Genomic DNA, 19746 nt, shown 5'->3' on the forward strand with positions numbered 1-19746 from the left:
TTTTAGATTCATATCAAATATAATAATATTATGTAAAATAAAATGGTTTATCTTTAATGACAACCCTACTAGACTCAATCGGCAACACGCCCCTGGTGAGGCTGCAACGGCTGAACACGCGTGGTAGGGTCTTCGTGAAGCTGGAGCTCAAGAACCCCGGCCGTTCTGTGAAAGACCGTGCGACGAAGTTTATGCTGCTGGACATGGTGGCGAAGGGCCAGATCACCGACGGCACGCGGATCGTGGAGCCCACCTCAGGAAACACCGGTATCGGGCTCGCGATGTGCTGCTCAGCGCTGAACATCCCCTTCGTGTGCATCATGCCAGCCTCGATGTCCATGGAGCGCCGCCTCATTATCAAGGCCTACGGAGCCGAGCTGATTTTGGTATCCACCAACCTGGGCATGCGCGGCTGCATCGAGAAGGCCAACGCGATGGCGGCGGCGGACCCCAACGTAATCATCCCCCAGCAGTTCCAGAACATCAACAACCGCCGCGCACACGAGCTCACCACTGGGCCCGAGATCCGGCGCCAGTGCCAGGAGTACGATATCCACCCCGCGTACTTCGTGTGCGGCTACGGCACCGGTGGCACGATATCGGGGGTCAGCGCGGTGCTCAAGAAGGCATACCCGGAGCTGAGGACAGTCGCGGTGGAGCCCGCCACCTCCGCCCTGCTCTCCGGTAATCGCCCCGGGAAGCATGGCATCCAAGGAATAGGCCCAGGATTTAAGGCAGAACTTGTCGACACCTCACTTATCGACGAAGTAACCACGATCACCACTGGAGTAGCTATAAAATATTGTCAGCTCCTAGCTTAAAAAGAAGGAATAATGGGAGGGATATCATCCGGCGCAAACGTTTGCGCTGCTATCAAATACGCAGATTAGTTTAACTGTGATGTTATAACTGTTATTTCTGATACAGGCGAACGTTATATTTCAGTTGATGGTTTATTTGACGGTAAAGAGGTTGAAATAGAGCAAATTTATGGAGGCCCGTTATTAGAACTAAGTGATTGAAAACGATATCATTAATGATCCTCAATAAGTCCATGTGATTCTCCATATTTGGGAGCACCCTTTTTCCAAGACATTTTCTTCATAGACTAATAAGTAAAGAAGTTTTTTTCACGCACATTTATATCCTCTACATAAATATCATTCCCAAAAGCATAATCTTCTATCTATTTTGTCTTAATTTTCTGAATAAGTTCATCCATCTATAGTTCTTCTGGCAAATAATGTTTCAAGAAACATTTTTAAGTAAAGCGATCAATCTTTTTGAAAAATCTTTTTATCTTTAAGTTTTTTCCTAAACTTAACTTGATCACATTTTATATAATGTTTAAAGGACTTTAAAGAATTTAAGTTCCAACTGTGAGTTCTTATTCAAGTTTTACGCTCATTTTTAAAATTAAAGATCTCATGCTCAATCCGTAAACGAGAATTGTTACAGTGATCATGATACTTGTTGCAAACTGAACTGTATTTGCAACTTATTTATCTTACATTTCTTCTGCCATAGATTTACTCAGAGCGAAAGCTATTGCCCCACGAAGACCACACCAAGTTAAAATTACTTGCTCCTAAGCATTAATTTGTAAACTTAATGGTTTTCTTCTTAGGTTTAAAATTGCAGTCTAAAATATCACGCAGACTGCTCTGGCTAAGAAAGCAATAAATGGTAGGGTAAAAGCTACAGTAAAATCAATTTTTTGAGATGAAAAACCTACAAAAATAAGCTAACTTCCCATATCAAGGAATACTAGATTCTCAAATGTCTAAGCAAGCGCATGAATAAATGATTTGAATGCTTGAATAGACTGCACTTAACAGTTAAAATCGACATAACGAGACATTACTAGTGCAGATGTCATTATGGCTATTATACCAGAAAAAAGCAAAGCATCTGCTAATACATAAGATAGGAGGCATGAAATTAGTAAAAGCATTGGTTCTAATTACTATTTTTTATAAGTAAATTTCGTTAAAAATGAACATAAAAATGTAATTACCAACCCGGTTAGTACTGCACCTAATACATTGATAAGAAATTTAGCAATACCTAGACCAACAATACTAAATATTGAGTGACCCCCTTATGTTAATGAATCAATTGACTTAGTTAAATTATATAAAACAATTGCAACACCGTCGTTTATAGTAGCCTCCCCAAAAGCCATAATATACAGATTTTCATTAACATGTAATTATTCCATGATAGCTATAACAGAAACAGGATCAACTGCAGATAGTAAGGAAGCATATGATAATAATTACGCTAATGTAAAATTAGTAATAGAAATAGCCTATAATGCATATAAAAAACCTGCTATGATTGCAGCATTACATACAGTCCCTACTATAGCATACATTAATATTTCTCTAATATTTTAAAAGAAAGCTGATTTATTCAAAAAATATGTAGCGTCAAAAATAATTATAGGTACAAACACAAACAGAATTATTTCTGGGGATACTTCTAGCAAAGACTTTACAGATTAGAGACCTGGGATAAATTAGCTTATAAGTCCTACAATGACTCCAATGAAAATTAATAGAATAGATTCTGGAACATACACTTTCATCTTAGAAGATGAATAAAATACTCTTATTAAGCATAAACATGTAACATATATTGATAAAAAAAGTACTTCTTGCGAAACTGCACTAAGATGAAATCCAAATACTTAAAAGGCTTAATGTTCCGTCATTTTAATTACTAAAGATATTATTAATATAATAAATAATATACTTCAAAAAATAAGCATTCATATGATTAGTTAATGTTGATTTATATTGAGAATGCATAAACAGCAAAATATATATATATTAAGTAAGTAAATTATTAAATCAATCGTTTTTAATATCTTTATTTTCCTAATAAACTTCTCTTTCTCTAGTGCAATATTTTATACCAAGCACTATGATTATTACTATACACATTAGTACAAAATTCATGACTACAAACTAGCCTTCAGTAAATTACGATATAAATGACATTCAAATTATTTATGTATACATATTTATAATATAATAATTTTATACGACCAGTTTTAATGGAGTATGTAAATATTTCATAATCTGATCTCCATTTTCCAAAAGTATCCATTCATTTATACGATTCGATTTAATTACCATTTATGATTTAAACAATTTCATTAAAATATGATCAAACTCATAAAGTTTTGGGAATTCTTTCCCAATTCATCCTTACAGATGCAGCGTGCTCAATTTATTCTTTAAACATTGGTATACCGTAGCCATGGCGTAATAAAGCCTCTAAAAACGTAAAAACGTAGTAAATATTTCTAAAGTCTATTCACCTGGCTACTGATGAGAAGCCATCCTTGTTTTCATGGGAGTGCTTCTGTTTTGATGGTGAAGAACGAGATATCACGGAATCGTAGTTTTTTGCTATGATTCCTTTCAATAGCGTTTAATTACGTGCAATTTCAAAGGGTAGTAGTGTCTCTGGTGACGAAGCGATTGTAAACTTTTAATCTGAAAGTAACAATTTTCAAAGTTTGGTTTTTACTTCTTTCAATTAATTTTTCTCAAATTTTTCAAACTTTTTCACTGAAATTTGCCCTGTAAAAACTGATATTTACAGTTTGGTTTACCGTCGCTTTTCGCTGCAGAACTCGCTTTTGCGTCATCGAAATCTTTTCTTTGCAAATGAGATTTTCGTAGATTTCGATTAAGTGGAAGAACGAGTAGATACTTATTTAGCAAGGAAAAACTTAATTTTCCCGTCTAAATTTCTGAATTCTACAGTAGAAGATGCACGAAATCGATTTGATAAAAATGCAAAAATAGGGTGTTTCATTGGATCATTCTCTAGCTAAAGTGTTATATAAATTGCTTTAGGCACAGTAAATTACTAAGGATGCTTTATAAAAAGTACTAATGATGGTGAAATATAAAATATTTAATATGCAAAAGGATTATAGCCATACAAAAATGGCGAGCGTAAATTATGTTAAATTATGGTTGTTATATTCATTTATTGCTGTTTTGATAGTCAAAGCAGCCTTAGCTAATCTTAAGTTAACTGTTAAAAAGCACGTAACTGTGATTTTCTTATGAGACATTTTACATATCTATCTCAAGCATTTTCTGGAAACGTAACCTAAGAACCTCAATAGAAGCAGGATAAATCAAACTGCAAATTATAGCTTTTTAGACCAGTGTTCTGTAGCCTATATGGTGGGTTACGCTTTTGCGTTAAAAATAGTAAAAAGGATGTTTGTATTACATTTCCTAGTTTTAAGAGAATTAAATTACCTGAAATACGCTTTCCAGTACATTTAAGTTAATCAGTCGCTTAGGCATAATTTTCAGTTAACTGGTTTGTAAAATAACGTGGAATAGTTAGTGAAAAGAACAAAATCTGGTAAATAAGTATTTAATAATTAAAGGTTTTTTCTTCTGTTTAACTCGACTTCTTTGTTGAAAATTTCACTTTTTAAACTCATAAAAATTAGGAGAGACTAGTAAACTCGTTTGAAATAATGTAAGTTTTACCATATTAATTATTATGCTTAATGTGTAATAAAGAATTGAATTTATTATCAAAGTAATAAATCACGTAAAAAAGCACATTTCTTACAGATTTAGAGCCACATAAATCAATTTCCAGTTATAGTGTAACTGAATCTGAATTTTTATAGTAGAATTTTTCAGATTTCTTAGACTTAAATATCAAAACGCATTTTGGATAAACTAATGCTTGCGTTAATTTTTATCAATTAATAATGAAGTCATTTATAAGAAAAATTGATCAAAATGATCCTGAAAATAAAATTTTGATACAAAACTTAAAGATCTAGCTTTTACGAGTGTAGTCATAGAATTTCTTCCAAATGAATGCTAAAAATAGTTCTAATATAATCAAAAATTTAGAGTAAATTGGAATATTTGGTATTACAGAAGATTTTTAAGAGCTAGATATAGTGGGTGAATGAATGTTTATAAATTTGTAATTGAATTTATTGACTATGTGGTATACTAGTGTTTGATTATGTAGTAATAATATTATTTGAACTTAAATTATATAAAATGCAAGATATTATTTTCATCAATAATAGAGGATATAATATTAAATAATATATCTAGGGGATTATTAAATTATTTAGAATATGAGAATCAAGAATCTATTAACGATCACTATAAAAATACCATATAGTATATAATTAGTATTTAATAGTCATCATATAAATATTTAATTATATTTTAATTTATTTGAAATAAATACCATACATGGTAAATATTATTCATAGGTTCATCATTAGCTATCATCAAGAACATCATCTGTTAAATCCCACCGACTCAGTGAATCATCAAGATTCATTATTTTTAATTCAATTAGTTGAAATTTGTCGTCAAATATCAGAGAAATTGCATTTTTATATTATTGATTTAAACATGTGTACAAAACGCATGGAAATGATGTTTCATCTGACCCACAAATTTGACATTTCTTAAATTTTCCCTCAAATGGCAGAGTATGTATGCAAGTTCTTGTTCTGCATGGGTTTAAATAATGTGCCTTAGTATCTGGATTAATTAACGAAATAGAGTAAAACTCTTGATTTTAAATAATACTATTTTAGAAAGGATAAGTAAGATTATAATTCAACTATTAACTTATGCAAAAAACTTAGAAAATACCCGAAATGCCATTAATATCCTGTATATTAACAATTTTGTCTTTTATTAAACCTATATAAATTTCATCCTAAAACCCTAGTTTTAACAACTCATCATTAGATATTTTCATATGGAAAACGTAATTCTGAGAAGAGAATCCTTTTCGGAGCTCGATATTCAAATCATTAATATCGATTTTTTCAATATTTTATGCAAAAAAAGTTTACGTTGAGTATGTTGCGTTCCCATTACCTATGAAAAATTCGTATTAAAATAATCTATCAGTTCTTATTAGATTTAAAAAATCATCTCTCACGAGACCACGAACTAGCTACCGTGTTATTAGTTCTTGAATCACAAATTAAGAATTAAAAATTGGAATTAGATTAATTTTGTCTATTCGTTATTTTTAAATTTAATAATTACAATCAAATATAAAATTAGAAGGGAATTTGTCGTAAACATGGAAATTTAAGAAGTCTGGAGTTTACTGTTGTTGTATAATGAATTTTGCAATTTGTTGGCAAATTATAGGCAACTTAACAGAAAAATCAGGCTTATTGGCAAGTAATTTCCCCCACGAAATCTTATCTGTTTCAGAAACCTTTTCCCCATCGAAAATTGCATCAAATCCGAGTCTTTCTAGTGTTTATATGTTGGATAAGATAGTAATCTGAATAGTAAGTTTTTGATTAGAAAATTCGATTTTTTAATCCTTTAGGAGCGATATTTTTCTTGATATTTCAACATATAATTTAGATTTTGGGGCAGATTTTGGAAGAGGCTTGTCATTTGATAAAACAGAGAAAATATAATCTAAAATTTGCAGTTATTGGTGTTCTAGCTTATATTTTGTTGATAATAGATTTGTAACTTTATCGAAAAAGAATGGGATGTATAATTCCATTTTAATAACTTACTAATAATTTGTATGTAATAATTATAATATAATATAAATAAACAATATGATATTAAATTCTATAATAAATATTATGTAGTATTTCAAAGTAAAGTATATTAGATATATACTAATTATCTGTTGATGTTAGTTTTAGAAAATTCCAAAAATGTTTTTTAAAGTATTTATCGACGCATATTTATAGTGTTGTTTATACTAAATAATTAAATATTTTTGAATGAATTTAAAGTAGGATAGATTTTGCCAAATCACAATTAAACAAAACATAGAGATTAATTAGTGATTTTATATAGCACAAATCTAAATGACAACCCTACTAGACTCAATCGGCAACACGCCCCTGGTGAGGCTGCAACGGCTGAACACGCGTGGTAGGGTCTTCGTGAAGCTGGAGCTCAAGAACCCCGGCCGTTCTGTGAAAGACCGTGCGACGAAGTTTATGCTGCTGGACATGGTGGCGAAGGGCCAGATCACCGACGGCACGCGGATCGTGGAGCCCACCTCAGGAAACACCGGTATCGGGCTCGCGATGTGCTGCTCAGCGCTGAACATCCCCTTCGTGTGCATCATGCCAGCCTCGATGTCCATGGAGCGCCGCCTCATTATCAAGGCCTACGGAGCCGAGCTGATTTTGGTATCCACCAACCTGGGCATGCGCGGCTGCATCGAGAAGGCCAACGCGATGGCGGCGGCGGACCCCAACGTAATCATCCCCCAGCAGTTCCAGAACATCAACAACCGCCGCGCACACGAGCTCACCACTGGGCCCGAGATCCGGCGCCAGTGCCAGGAGTACGATATCCACCCCGCGTACTTCGTGTGCGGCTACGGCACCGGTGGCACGATATCGGGGGTCAGCGCGGTGCTCAAGAAGGCATACCCGGAGCTGAGGACAGTCGCGGTGGAGCCCGCCACCTCCGCCCTGCTCTCCGGTAATCGCCCCGGGAAGCATGGCATCCAAGGAATAGGCCCAGGATTTAAGGCAGAACTTGTCGACACCTCACTTATCGACGAAGTAACCACGATCACCACTGGAGTAGCTATAAAATATTGTCAGCTCCTAGCTTAAAAAGAAGGAATAATGGGAGGGATATCATCCGGCGCAAACGTTTGCGCTGCTATCAAATACGCAGATTAGTTTAACTGTGACGTCATAACCATTATAAATGATACTGGTGATCGATATCTATCAGTTGACTTCATGTATGACGATAAAGATTAAACTCCAATTGAAATCTAGCCAGATGGCGTGCTTTTAGAATTCAGTGATTGATATTTGTGAATTTAAAAACATATTTTAGGTTATCATTAATATTTATTAACAAAAATTAATCATTTTTAAACTATAACTAACGCGGATTAAATATATGAATCAATCATTATTAACAATATTAGTGAGAAATTATTCTATAAAAATGCAGCCATTTGAGAAGAAGCAATTTACCAAAAAAATTGATGGGAAAGAAACCTCTCTTTATACCATCAAATCTGAAGCTTTAACTGCCACCATAACAAATTATGGCGGAATAATCGTCCAGCTTTTGTTTAAAGGAAAAGACCTCATTTTAGGCTATGATACAATCCAAAAGTACATAGATTCTTCAGAAAAGTACTTTGGTGCTATAGTGGGTCCAGTTTGCAACAGAATATGCCCAGCTGAGACCAAAATCGACGGGAAAATGGTGGTTTTCAAGAAGGCGGAATATTTACTGCACTCTGATGCACTGCTATCCACTAAGGTCTGGGACACCAAGCTTGTATCTGAGCACAAAATAATCCTGACTACATCGCTAAACGGTGAGCTCGGCTTCCCTGGAAATGTGAAGTACACCGTTACGTATTCTGTTAAAGACGGTATTTTCAGAACAGACATTACCGCATTCACGGACAGAAAGACAATTCTAAACTGCACATCCCACCCGTTTTTCAACTTTGGGACGGGTCAGGTACTGTAGCACCAGCTGAAGATCAATGCATAGCAGTATCTAAGAGTCAGCGAAAATTGCGTTTCGGTCGAGCCAGAGGACGTCAAAAATACGCCTTTTGACTTCAAGAAAATGAAGCAAATCGGCCAAAATATTCACGAAGAGAACGAGCAGCTGAAACGCGGAATCGGTTATGACCACTGCTTCGTCGTCACGCCAGACTGCGAGCAGGCAGTTTTGCAGTTTGAGGATGTAAAGATGATCATTAAATCTAACCAGAAGGGGATGTAGCTGTATAGTGGGAACTGGCTCAGCGGGTTTAAAGGCAAATATGGCAGGGCTTACGACGAAAGAACTGCTGTCTGTCTTGAAACGCAGGGGTGGCCAAATGCTTGCAATGAGGAGAAATTCCCGAGCATCGAGGTTGGTGCAATGCAGGAATACTAAAATTGGACTGAATATCAGTTTTTATGATCGTTTTAGTATCAATTAAATATAATTGTAGTTTAAGGGTATGATAATATAATTGTTATACGCCCTATTTATATAATAATAATAATATATAGTTTATGATGATATACTTTTAAGTTCTAAATGAAAAATTTACCCGCACCGATTCCCAATAGAATCACATATAAAAAGACGACATCTGAGCAAATTATAGACTCTAAGACTCCAATTACAAGGACTAGGTCTCCAATTCGGATGATTAAAACATCATAATCAAGTAGAGAACCTAATATTCAAGTAGATGCCGAATTTTTATAGACTGCAGCTTTAGCATAGTAACGAACCTTTTCAAGACGAGCGAATGAACAAGATTGGATAGATTTAGGGAATGAACTTAAGTGTTCAGCTGCAGATCATTTGATTTCAAACGAAAAATCTAGAATTAACTAAGATTTAAATAAAGCTATTGTTTTTGGTGGAGCTTTGCAAGTTGTAAAAACCATTGATGCCAAAAACAACTTTGATCCTTTAGATCTAGAAGAAGATATGATTTAAATGATTTAAGTTTAAGAAAATAATTAGAAAATAAATGTGTCATCTATAGATGAATTTGAGATGTACGCATTAAGTTTTGATGCAGTAATTGATTTTATGTAAGCGTAGAATAATTCAGCCCTTGTTTAATCTCTTATTTCGTTAAAATAATACTTCTTACAAAAAACAGCTTCAAAACCAACTCAATTAAAAGCAATGGAAACAGCAATGATATCATTAGATGCATAAAATATGTAATAGTAACGAGATTATAATGAATTATAGCATAAATATAATATTTTAAATAATTAACTAATAGTTGAGTAAGAAAAAGGTGTACGCTCCAGTAAATATCAAGATTAATTACGAGAAGTTATTATATTTTCAGAGAATGAAAAAACTGAACAAGCTAGAGATATTGTTACAAAAACAATAAGAATAGAGGTTATGGAAAAAGAGATTAAATAAACATCATAATTGTTAAATGATGCTTTAGCAAGATGCAAAAGACTATCTTATGCATCATAAAAACTGAAAACAGTTGCAGAAAAGGCATCAGAAAGATATAGTAATGCCGAGAGGTAATTAGTATTCGAGTAAAGAGCAAGGCTTTAAGCTGACTCAAAAAAGGCTGAATTTGAAGTTTAAGCTACTAGATATCTTAAAGAATATGAAAAAATGGTTAAATGTTTCGAAGACGAACAAAGAAGAAATGAAATTGAAAGAGCTAAATTATATACCAAAATAACAAATTTGTAAGAAAATTCTGGATTTGGTAGTAATTTAGATTCGTCATAATTTAATAAAATTGTTCAAAAAGCATGTACTACTCTTATTTAGCTTAAAAGCGTGGATGAATATTCCTTAGGTAGTATTTTGGGTGTTGATTACGACGGGATCGGTAGTTTTATTTATATTATGAATACAATTCAAAATACGGATTCGACAGAAAAATTTATAGAATAAATGAAGAAATAATTATTCTTAGGTATTAATGTAGGATGTCAAGCGAGTTTTAACATTGTATTGGATAATAAAATTTTGGATAGATAATTAAAAATTCAGTAAAACTTACTTTAACTCTAGAATGGTTAAAAGAAGAATAGTCAATAAGAATCAAATTGTACAGAACCTAGTGTTTAAGTATAATAACAAGATGTGTTTGATCTTATTAATGATAAGTAAAATATTCTTACTAAAGTTTAGTAAACTAGGTAGAGGAATGAAATTGAAGAAGATTCAGATGATCCTATTTATGCTAAAGAAAAATATAAATTCGAGCAAATTGTTAATTAAAATGGAGCAATCGAATATAAAAAGGTTAAAAAATAAGGTTTCTAAGAATCTGAAGTAGATAAATAAGTAAAGGCTAGAAAAAAGGAAGCAAGATAGTAATAATTAGAATTCTAAAAATTGATGAAATAATAACTAATTTCTATTTAAGATACTTAATTAAAAAATAAATAATCAAACTCCTTAGATAATAATTAGTAATCATTATTGGAATTACTTCAGAATAATCTCTAGATTGCTGTTGATTCATCTGAATCAGAAATTTCAAATGAAGATATGATTATTTAACCTGAAAAATTTATTGCTATGACTGATGATGAAAAGTAAAATTTTACTAAAGACTATGTAACTTATCAGACTGAAAGAAAAGTTAGAAAATAAAAATAAAAAGAGTAATAGGCGTAAGAAAACTATCTACGATAGAATCATTTTTAAAATTCAAGTACTACAGAATAGAAACTAAACAACAGTGATAATATAGAAAATACCGAGTTATATATGTTTGGAGAAGGCTTTTTAGATGATAAATATATGGATAAAGATAATAAATCTGTACTAAATAATTAATCTAAAAGTATTAAACAATAATAAATTATTAGTTTAAATCGTATTTATCATTAAAAACCATCTACTTCTAAATTGTAACGCACTAATACAAGTCAAAATGATCAATAAGGTAGTAATCAACTTTAAATTGATGGACATACTCAAGAAGAAACTTTATAGGATATTTCAGGTTCATTTATGGGATACTAAGATTACAATAATATATAATAAAAGTCACAAACTTTAATACCAAGTAAAAATAGTACCGAACATGTAAATACAAATTAAGTAGGTATTTTGGTTTCAAATAAAAGTATATAAGCAAGTTTAAATACTGTAGATACACAATTATTTTTGTAAAATCTTAGAAATTCTTAAGCATTATAACCTACTAAATAATAACAAGAGAAAGAAGAAGTATTGAATCAGATTCAAATGTATATTAAATAAAACCCATAGTTATCACAAAAGGAATTAGAATCTATAACGCATATATCTAACTCATATATTGTATATAAATCTTAATAAAAATTAAAAGGTTTCACTCCTTCAGAAACTTTAAAGTCTCTGTAATAAGCTGCAGTAAACTCTGCTTTCTTGAATGTAAATGATACATTTATTAAGTAATAGCTTATAGAATAAAAGAATTTTTAAATAATTCATGATTTAATTCAATAAAGTGCATTAAAGTAAGGATATTAAATTAGTTAAGATACTTTTTACAAAACAAAATACGATGAACCTATGCACATTAATAATGAATCAAATAACAGTTTATCAATTACTAACAACTAATCATCTATGTAATCTTTTAATTAGAGCCGAAATTCTATAGTCACTGATATAAATTAATAACATAAGTCAGGGATCATGAAAAATTTTCCAACTAACACAAGCATGATATCCTAAGTGAACAATCACTCATCGCAATATTTGACCAACGAGAAATTACCACCTTACTAATAAGTAGAAAATAATTAAGCTGTATTACATTAAAATTTAGAACCACTAAATAATTTATATGAATCTACAGATAGAATTGCAGTTTATGATAAAGCAAATTTGTAAATAGGTGTGGTAAATATTAGAAATCTTGAGTTTGTACCTAGTACTTTATTGCAATCTTCTTTAATGGATTAAGGTTTTAGTCTAGATGAGTAGTCTTAGTAAATATAGTAATAGATTAACTTAGATTCCCCGCTAAAAATTATTCAGATAGAAGATACTGATTTAGATGTTGAAGATCTAGAATTAAAAATCAATATTTAATAAAAGAAAAATTTAACATTAGAATAAGAATACACAAAAGAAGATGTTAAAAAGATAAAAAACGATGTAACATAAACAAATATTACATAATTTGTTGATAAATTAAAAAGTTCTATGTTCAAAGATAGCTAAGCAGATGGAGTATTATCATCATTAACAAAAGCAAGATTAGAAATCAGCAAATAAGAATATTATGGCGAATCTAAGAAATCTATAGTTGCTATGTATGAAACAAAATTTAAGCTTAAACCAGTGTCTATTAATGAAATATAAGAACTTGAGGATATATTAGAAGATACTAAAGCAAAAGAAAAGGATAAACTCATATAATAAGTGGTCCATAGCTAAGAAGATGTCTCCAATAGTCTTAATAGTATGTTAAATACTTAAAATAGATATAAACATCTTATAGATGAACAGAAATTTACAATAGATGAATAATAAAAGTATGAGGATTTTGTAACATATTTAAATCAAAAAAATTACAATGATTATTATTAAATTTAATCATCAACACATTTATCTCATCCAATAGTAGGAACATGTACAAGCGAAGCTACATCATCCATTAATATTTACGGGTTAAATAAGTTTACTATTATTGATATTGAAGATATGATAGCTTAAAAATATGGATTGGTGCAAAATTAAAATTAAATTGAGTTTTATCCATCTATAATCGCTAGAGGGCATAATATAGCTAATTGGTATAAAGGATAATAACTTGATAAAGACAAAAATGATATGAACAATATCACATACCGAGTTTTATAAAACGAACTTGATAACATTAAGTAAACATCTGAAATTACTTACTAAGTTTGTAAAAAATCTTTGCAACCATAAATAGGAGAGAATATTGATTTTATTAAAGTTAGTTCTATATCTGTTACAAGTGAAAAGTTACCAGAAATTTTTACACAGCTTGAGTAGTAATAATAAATTTATTTCTAAAAATAATTAATTAAATAAGAACCGTATTTGAAAGTTCCTATTTTTAATAATTCATTAAAATCTTTAAATTGGACAATAAAAACAATTAGGATGATTATTTATGAACGATAATTTTCAACATATTCATATTTAATACTCAAAAAAGCACATGAAGAAGCTATGATAACTGATATTAGTCTTACTTGTAATCCAGATTAATTTGAAATTATACCAGGTTAATTATAGCTTTAGTAAGCAATGTCAATTTCATCATTTACACTTTTATTCGCATAACAGCGTTATGGACTCAAAAATTTAGTAAATTAACTACTAATTCAGCTCATAACTTCGATTATTTATTATCAATACGTTTCATCAGAAGTATTTATCTTTACACGATTTTTCTTTGATGATTTACCGGCTGACTTTCTATTATTATATTTAGATATACGAAAAGCACTAAAAATAGATTAATTTAATAGTAATAAGCTTTAAAATAATATATCAGATATTACGTTCGATAATGAGTTCATTCTACCATTAATATAAGCAATTTTTCCAACTTGGGATTCAAAGCGTAAATTTGTGCTAGTCTAATAACTCCTTTAAGATGAATCATCAACATAAATTAGCACAATAAAAAGCCCAATTTTTAATTCTTAAAAGCCAGTAAAATAGCAAATAGATCGTAAACTTTCTTTATCAAAAGTTACAGCAATTATACTTTCTCAATTTTCAATTACGAGACGTACAACTTTCTAAAATTCAGCATTTCTAATTAATCATTTTGCTTAAAATAACTCCATCAAAACTGCTCATTTCTGTTAATTTCTTAATTCTGTTTCTGTCAATTTAGAACCCAAGGAACTTTGTCAAAAGGATTTCAACTTTGATGAGTTTAAGCAGATTTTTGTATTTTATGAATTTGCACGTTTTGCACACTTTACTTAACAGTTACTTCGTGGAGCAGTTAGTGAAAAAGCTGTATCAAATTCGAACATGCTTGAAAAGTTGACCAAAAATGCAAATATTTGCTTTAGTGTTATGACAAAATATGCAGAAAAAACGAAAACTGAGGAAATAGAAAATCGATTTTAAATCATAAACAAATGGTTTTAGCTAGTGTATAGTGATTTATAAATGCTTGATTTTACTAGGGGAATTGGAAACTTGGTTAAAATAGCTATTGAGATGCTGAAATGTGTTGAATCTGGAGATGAAATTGAAAGCCAGGCGAATTTAGTTTAAGTTATTCTGGAAGTAGTAAAAGAGAAAATTGGCTACTGAAGAAGTGCATTGCTTTAAAGTGATTTTAGCAATATTAACGAATATAAGAATTCTACTAAAGTTTAAATCAAAATTCAATGAATAAATATAACTCTAAGTATTTTAGGATAATATATATAAAATGATAATTACGTGTATAGTAATTAAATTTCGTTAGGAATAATTATATCGCAAAATGATTGCGGAATCTTTGTTCGATACACGGATTTGCAAATTTTATTTACATTGATTAAATGTAAGATGAATTAAATTATATAAATCAAATTGATTTATTAATATAAATTAATTTTATTTGAGCAGGTTTTTATTAAAAGAATCTGATAAATAAATTTTAAACTGTTTTGGCTACAATATTTATTTATTTTTGTATAAATAAGTTTAATTAATTAAATATATAATGAAATTTGTATTGTATAAAAAATTAAGTGATTTATTATACTAGACTAAAATATAGGGTTTAGTGTTAGTTCACAAGAACAAATATTATTTACAATATATTATGGATAGATATAATAAATCACTAAATCTCCGGCAACTTATAGTAACCATGTTTTCCTCTAGATCTTAAAGATTAGCTGCGACAAATTTAAGACTTATGTTCAACGTGTGGTATAAAATGAGATTCCGGTTGTATTATTTCAGTAAGTTAGAATTTTTAAAAATTAATTGTTTAGTCTTATATTTTTGGTTTATAAACCTTTGATTAAAATAAACTCGTATAAATAGGCTATTTTAATGGAAGATTAGAATTTAATAATTTGTTTGTGTGTTTCGTAGATAAAGATATAGACTAATTATAATAATTAATCGGCTTAAGTTTATTATCTTGCCTTATGTCTTAAAATACTTTCTATGTATGTGATAAATATGTAGAATCATTAAATTTCGGAGATTTGTTTTAAAACTTTTAATAATTGGATAAGAACGAAGTTAAGGAGTTATTCATTTTTATGCAGAAATAAAAGGCTATTTTATATAAATAGTATAATAATATAAATATATTTATGCATACTAAGAATACTAATTTCTAGTTGTTACGCATTATCTAATATTTTATATTATAATAATTCCTTACTTTTAACTAGCATATTAAAATAAATATATGATGCTTAAGGATAATATTAATGATTAATTCTGCTTAGAAAATAAAATATTTTACAAAACAATAAAAATTCCTAAATATTGTAAAAATCATATATTTAGCTATTAATATTGAGTAATAATTAAAACTATCTCTAAAATTAATACATTAAAAATTTAGCTCACTAGTAATTTGAAATGGCGCACAAGATTTATGATTAAAATCACATACTCTAATGAATGGCTATTAAAATATGAATAGATCATTTACAATTAATTTCAATACACTAGTAAATTCCAGTTACAAGATCATCGCAAATGCCTTCTTTATGAATTTCTTTGCTTAGATTACCAAGCCCATACCGACGCAACTTGCGTTCATGGTTAATCAATTTACATGCTACTTCATCATTTTTAATTCTTACTTTATTTGAAAAATCAGGTGGGCGTGTTAAAATAAGCAATTTTCTACAATCATCTTAAGTTTTAGCACAAATGGTGAGTACTCTTCTCTAACTTTAAATCATACCAGTTAGAGTGATAGGGTATTGAGTCGGTAATGATTCTTAAGGCAGCACTGAAAGCTAAAAATCGCTAGAAATTATTATTTCCCCTTTTTATTATTTCTTCTCATACCAAACACAGGAAACTGAAGATTGTGATATATTAACTTTAAATTAACGTTCCTACCACTTTCCACCAGTTGGACCTGACAATTTAAGAATAGTAAAAATTTATTATGGATCTTCTGTTATAGGTTCCGTAAATTTCAGTAAGGAATCTACTAAATCTGTTGTATCTTCTAAAACAGCATTTTCATATTTAATAGATGTAATATCTTCTAAAGATGATTAATTCGTGGGAGATTCTGCTCTGGATTCATCTGCTGATTGAGATAACTCCTTAGTGAATGATGAACGTCCTAAACTAAAACTTTATGGTGTTTGTTACTTGTTGACCATACTTTTAGCTATTTAAGGTGCATAATATTATCCTTAAGTATACGAATTGAAATGAGAACCTTAAGGTATAATATCCTCAGATAACCTACTTTCTAAAAAGCAATCAAAGATTAAACTTTTAGAAAATTCTTTGATAAATTAATATGATTCTTAGTCTTATTCTCCTACAAATGAATAATAATCAAAAATTTATTCGTATTTAGTATAAAATTAAACGGGTGGTAGTTCAGTTAATATGTCATTGAAGAATTCATGTACCACTTCTGGATTAAAATAGTCATTCTTTGGGTCTATTTCAGTTTAGTTTAATTTAATAAACACTTCATTTATCTATACACGTTCAGTAGGTTTTTATCTATTATAATTCTTTAAATATCTTCTGTAATTTTATACTAATAATAATAGACTTGTACATGTGCCTATTTTTATCTTATTTATAGCAATATGAGGACGCCCATTATTAGATTTTGTTTCAGGTAACTAAATATTTTTGTTTAATTGAATCAATATATTACAACCCGATTGGTGCTATAACATGTCATGTTCGATCTCTTATTTACTACTATATTAAATATTATATTATGGCAAATTTTTAATTGTATGATCAATTTAATCATGCGTTTAATTTCTCATTTCTTGTCCAAATATTACTTTTTCACGCATAAATATTTACTACTCCATAAGCATTGCATATGGATGAGGTATTATTGTATCATATGTATTTTATTATTACTACTATTAATTAATAATATTCTACTCTATGGATTGTTTAAACATTTGTCTAATTTTATTAGGTAGGCGAGCCCTAGTTTAAAATGGTCGTGATTTATTTGTCTTATTAAGCTGATTTTCAGCAGAATAAGTTCGTTCCCGAGGAGACTAAACTGCTTTAAATGATGACGAAAGATGTAATGTATAAAATTATTACAAATCAAAACTTCTCTAATTAAGCTTAATTAAGAATGCAATATAATTCTAATCAAAATACCTAGGAATAAGTCTTTAAACATGCGGTATAGGTTTAAACTAAATAATATCATTTTTTGTCTACACGCGTACAATTTATTATTGTTAGTCTTTAGACTTAATCTTTTTCTTAAATTTATCAAAGAAACTAACTTAAATATCTTTTTTCAGCTAAAACTAGACATTTCGAGGTTTTATTTATAAATCTGACTAATCATAATTAAAACTATTTTATAATTACGTTCCTACCATATCTTTATCCATTTAATATATAAACTCACATTATAAACTATCTAATGTTTATCTTGGTATAGCAGTTCTTATATTAGTAATACCTATTTGCCAAAAGGTTGAAAACTCATGTACATGTTGATCATCACAATTATAAATTAATATATCTTGAGGAATTAATGCATCTTATAAGTGTTTTAACTAGATTCCAGCAAAAACTGGCACTGGTTAATGAAGAATCGGCATAAATTATGGGGGTAATAAGGAAAATAATAGAAAAGGCCATGAAAAAGGATAAAGTATCATCAGGAAGTCATATATTACAAGAGTTATTATTTTAATCGTACTTCCTGTTATAATAACTTTTCTTTCTTACAATAAAGCCTCTATAACATCAACAATACTATCCGCATTACATTTTTTGAAAAGTTATCCTCTTGTTTAAAAAGGAGTTTATCCTTTTTGATAAATAGAATCAATTATAAGAACGCCTTCATCGTTACTGTCTTCTTCATAATTATACTAAATAGAAAGTGGAAGAGATGTACTGGCAGATCCTATACGAGTCCACATTTGCTCTAGATTTATCTTAAGATCACTTAATGATCTAACTCTTCTAGCAAAGAATAATAACATTTTTTCGAAATGTATTTATAATGGTTCACTAAGCAATATAAACATTGAACAGTCAGAAAAATGCTAAACATCATTAACGTCAAATGAAACTCCAAATACTGCAGAGACACCAAATATAAGTTTTCCAGTATCGTCTATCAAATTAAAAAAATGAGTAGAGATGTCAGGTTACATCTCATGAATTTATAGTGTGTTAGGAAAGAGATAAAATGAAGTCTGATATGGAAATGGACGAGAATGAGAAATTTTTTGGGGAAAATGATTAATTACTGGTTTTAATTGCACTGATGGTTCTGCAGATCCAGTAAATAAGATAATAGGCAGTTGATTCATTACTTAGAAGTGATAGAAATTAATAAGTAATATATAGAATATATTGTTATATAGCTTAATTGAGAAAGTATAATAGCTATTTATTATAGCGTTGCTTATATGATTCAATGGCTATTTAAAGTCACTCAGATTAAATTTATCCCCTAAGCTGAATATCTTAATCACTATCTGGAGTTACAATTTAATTCATCATTTGTTTGTAAATAAGGATATCATTTGACTATCTTGGACTATATAATTCTTTTTACTGCAGTGAGCTTAATATAGATCTTGGAGAGATGATAGAACTACTTGTGTTCTTTAATAGGGGGAGTTTGATCATAACTTAGAATAATAAATTACTTAGATTATTATATAATAATGATAATTTAACCTTAGATAAACTGGACGATTTATTCTATTCACAATACTTAACTAAAATAAATATTATCTGATAAATTTCGTGTAGTAATACTAATATTATTAAATATAATTAATAATTTTACTTTATTAAAAATTAATAGTTATTATATTATAATTAATACTAACTATTATATAATTTAAAATGAGATTCTTTGTTCTAGGGTTTTAAGATTTTGCGATATCATAATAATATTCTAATATTATATACAATATTTTTTGCCGTAGAGAATTAATTATTATTCCTTATTATATATATCAGTGATAAATAGTAACTATATGTGTTATATAACTCCCATCATATATGATTATAAATGTGTTTATTTTTA

The 19746-nt window shown here is 29.6% G+C and overlaps 9 protein-coding genes across 9 annotated transcripts; 5 read left to right on the forward strand and 4 right to left on the reverse strand. All coding sequences in view use genetic code 6, as the record gives it.

Moving 5' to 3' along the window:
* Positions 1-56: 56 nt before the first annotated feature.
* On the forward strand, positions 57-1022 carry SS50377_22015 (Cysteine synthase A; the record flags this gene model as incomplete). Its single annotated transcript, XM_067905907.1, has 1 exon — positions 57-1022. The coding sequence occupies one exon, from the start codon at positions 57-59 to the stop codon at positions 1020-1022; it is 966 nt and encodes a 321-aa protein (XP_067767224.1).
* An 8-nt stretch (positions 1023-1030) lies between these two features.
* On the reverse strand, positions 1031-2716 carry SS50377_22016 (Sodium/hydrogen exchanger; the record flags this gene model as incomplete). The annotated part of the gene is made up of 1 exon (XM_067905908.1): positions 1031-2716. The coding sequence occupies one exon, from the start codon at positions 2714-2716 to the stop codon at positions 1031-1033; it is 1686 nt and encodes a 561-aa protein (XP_067767225.1).
* A 345-nt stretch (positions 2717-3061) lies between these two features.
* SS50377_22017 (uncharacterized protein) lies at positions 3062-4969 on the forward strand (the record flags this gene model as incomplete). The annotated part of the gene is made up of 1 exon (XM_067905909.1): positions 3062-4969. The coding sequence occupies one exon, from the start codon at positions 3062-3064 to the stop codon at positions 4967-4969; it is 1908 nt and encodes a 635-aa protein (XP_067767226.1).
* A 320-nt stretch (positions 4970-5289) lies between these two features.
* Positions 5290-6561, reverse strand: SS50377_22018 (uncharacterized protein; the record flags this gene model as incomplete). Its single annotated transcript, XM_067905910.1, has 1 exon — positions 5290-6561. One exon carries the CDS (start codon positions 6559-6561, stop codon positions 5290-5292), a length of 1272 nt encoding a protein of 423 aa, XP_067767227.1.
* A 316-nt stretch (positions 6562-6877) lies between these two features.
* Positions 6878-7846, forward strand: SS50377_22019 (Cysteine synthase A; the record flags this gene model as incomplete). The annotated part of the gene is made up of 1 exon (XM_067905911.1): positions 6878-7846. The coding sequence occupies one exon, from the start codon at positions 6878-6880 to the stop codon at positions 7844-7846; it is 969 nt and encodes a 322-aa protein (XP_067767228.1).
* Positions 7847-7988: 142 nt separating this feature from the next.
* Positions 7989-8972, forward strand: SS50377_22020 (Aldose 1-epimerase; the record flags this gene model as incomplete). Its single annotated transcript, XM_067905912.1, has 1 exon — positions 7989-8972. One exon carries the CDS (start codon positions 7989-7991, stop codon positions 8970-8972), a length of 984 nt encoding a protein of 327 aa, XP_067767229.1.
* Positions 8973-9092: 120 nt separating this feature from the next.
* SS50377_22021 (uncharacterized protein) lies at positions 9093-14810 on the forward strand (the record flags this gene model as incomplete). The annotated part of the gene is made up of 1 exon (XM_067905913.1): positions 9093-14810. The coding sequence occupies one exon, from the start codon at positions 9093-9095 to the stop codon at positions 14808-14810; it is 5718 nt and encodes a 1905-aa protein (XP_067767230.1).
* A 1343-nt stretch (positions 14811-16153) lies between these two features.
* SS50377_22022 (DENN-domain-containing protein) lies at positions 16154-19018 on the reverse strand (the record flags this gene model as incomplete). The annotated part of the gene is made up of 1 exon (XM_067905914.1): positions 16154-19018. One exon carries the CDS (start codon positions 19016-19018, stop codon positions 16154-16156), a length of 2865 nt encoding a protein of 954 aa, XP_067767231.1.
* Positions 19019-19139: 121 nt separating this feature from the next.
* Positions 19140-19340, reverse strand: SS50377_22023 (uncharacterized protein; the record flags this gene model as incomplete). The annotated part of the gene is made up of 1 exon (XM_067905915.1): positions 19140-19340. One exon carries the CDS (start codon positions 19338-19340, stop codon positions 19140-19142), a length of 201 nt encoding a protein of 66 aa, XP_067767232.1.
* Positions 19341-19746: the final 406 nt, after the last annotated feature.

This window comes from Spironucleus salmonicida, chromosome 2 (assembly GCF_000497125.1).
Source record: "Spironucleus salmonicida strain ATCC 50377 chromosome 2, whole genome shotgun sequence".
Lineage (NCBI taxonomy): Eukaryota > Fornicata > Diplomonadida > Hexamitidae > Spironucleus > Spironucleus salmonicida.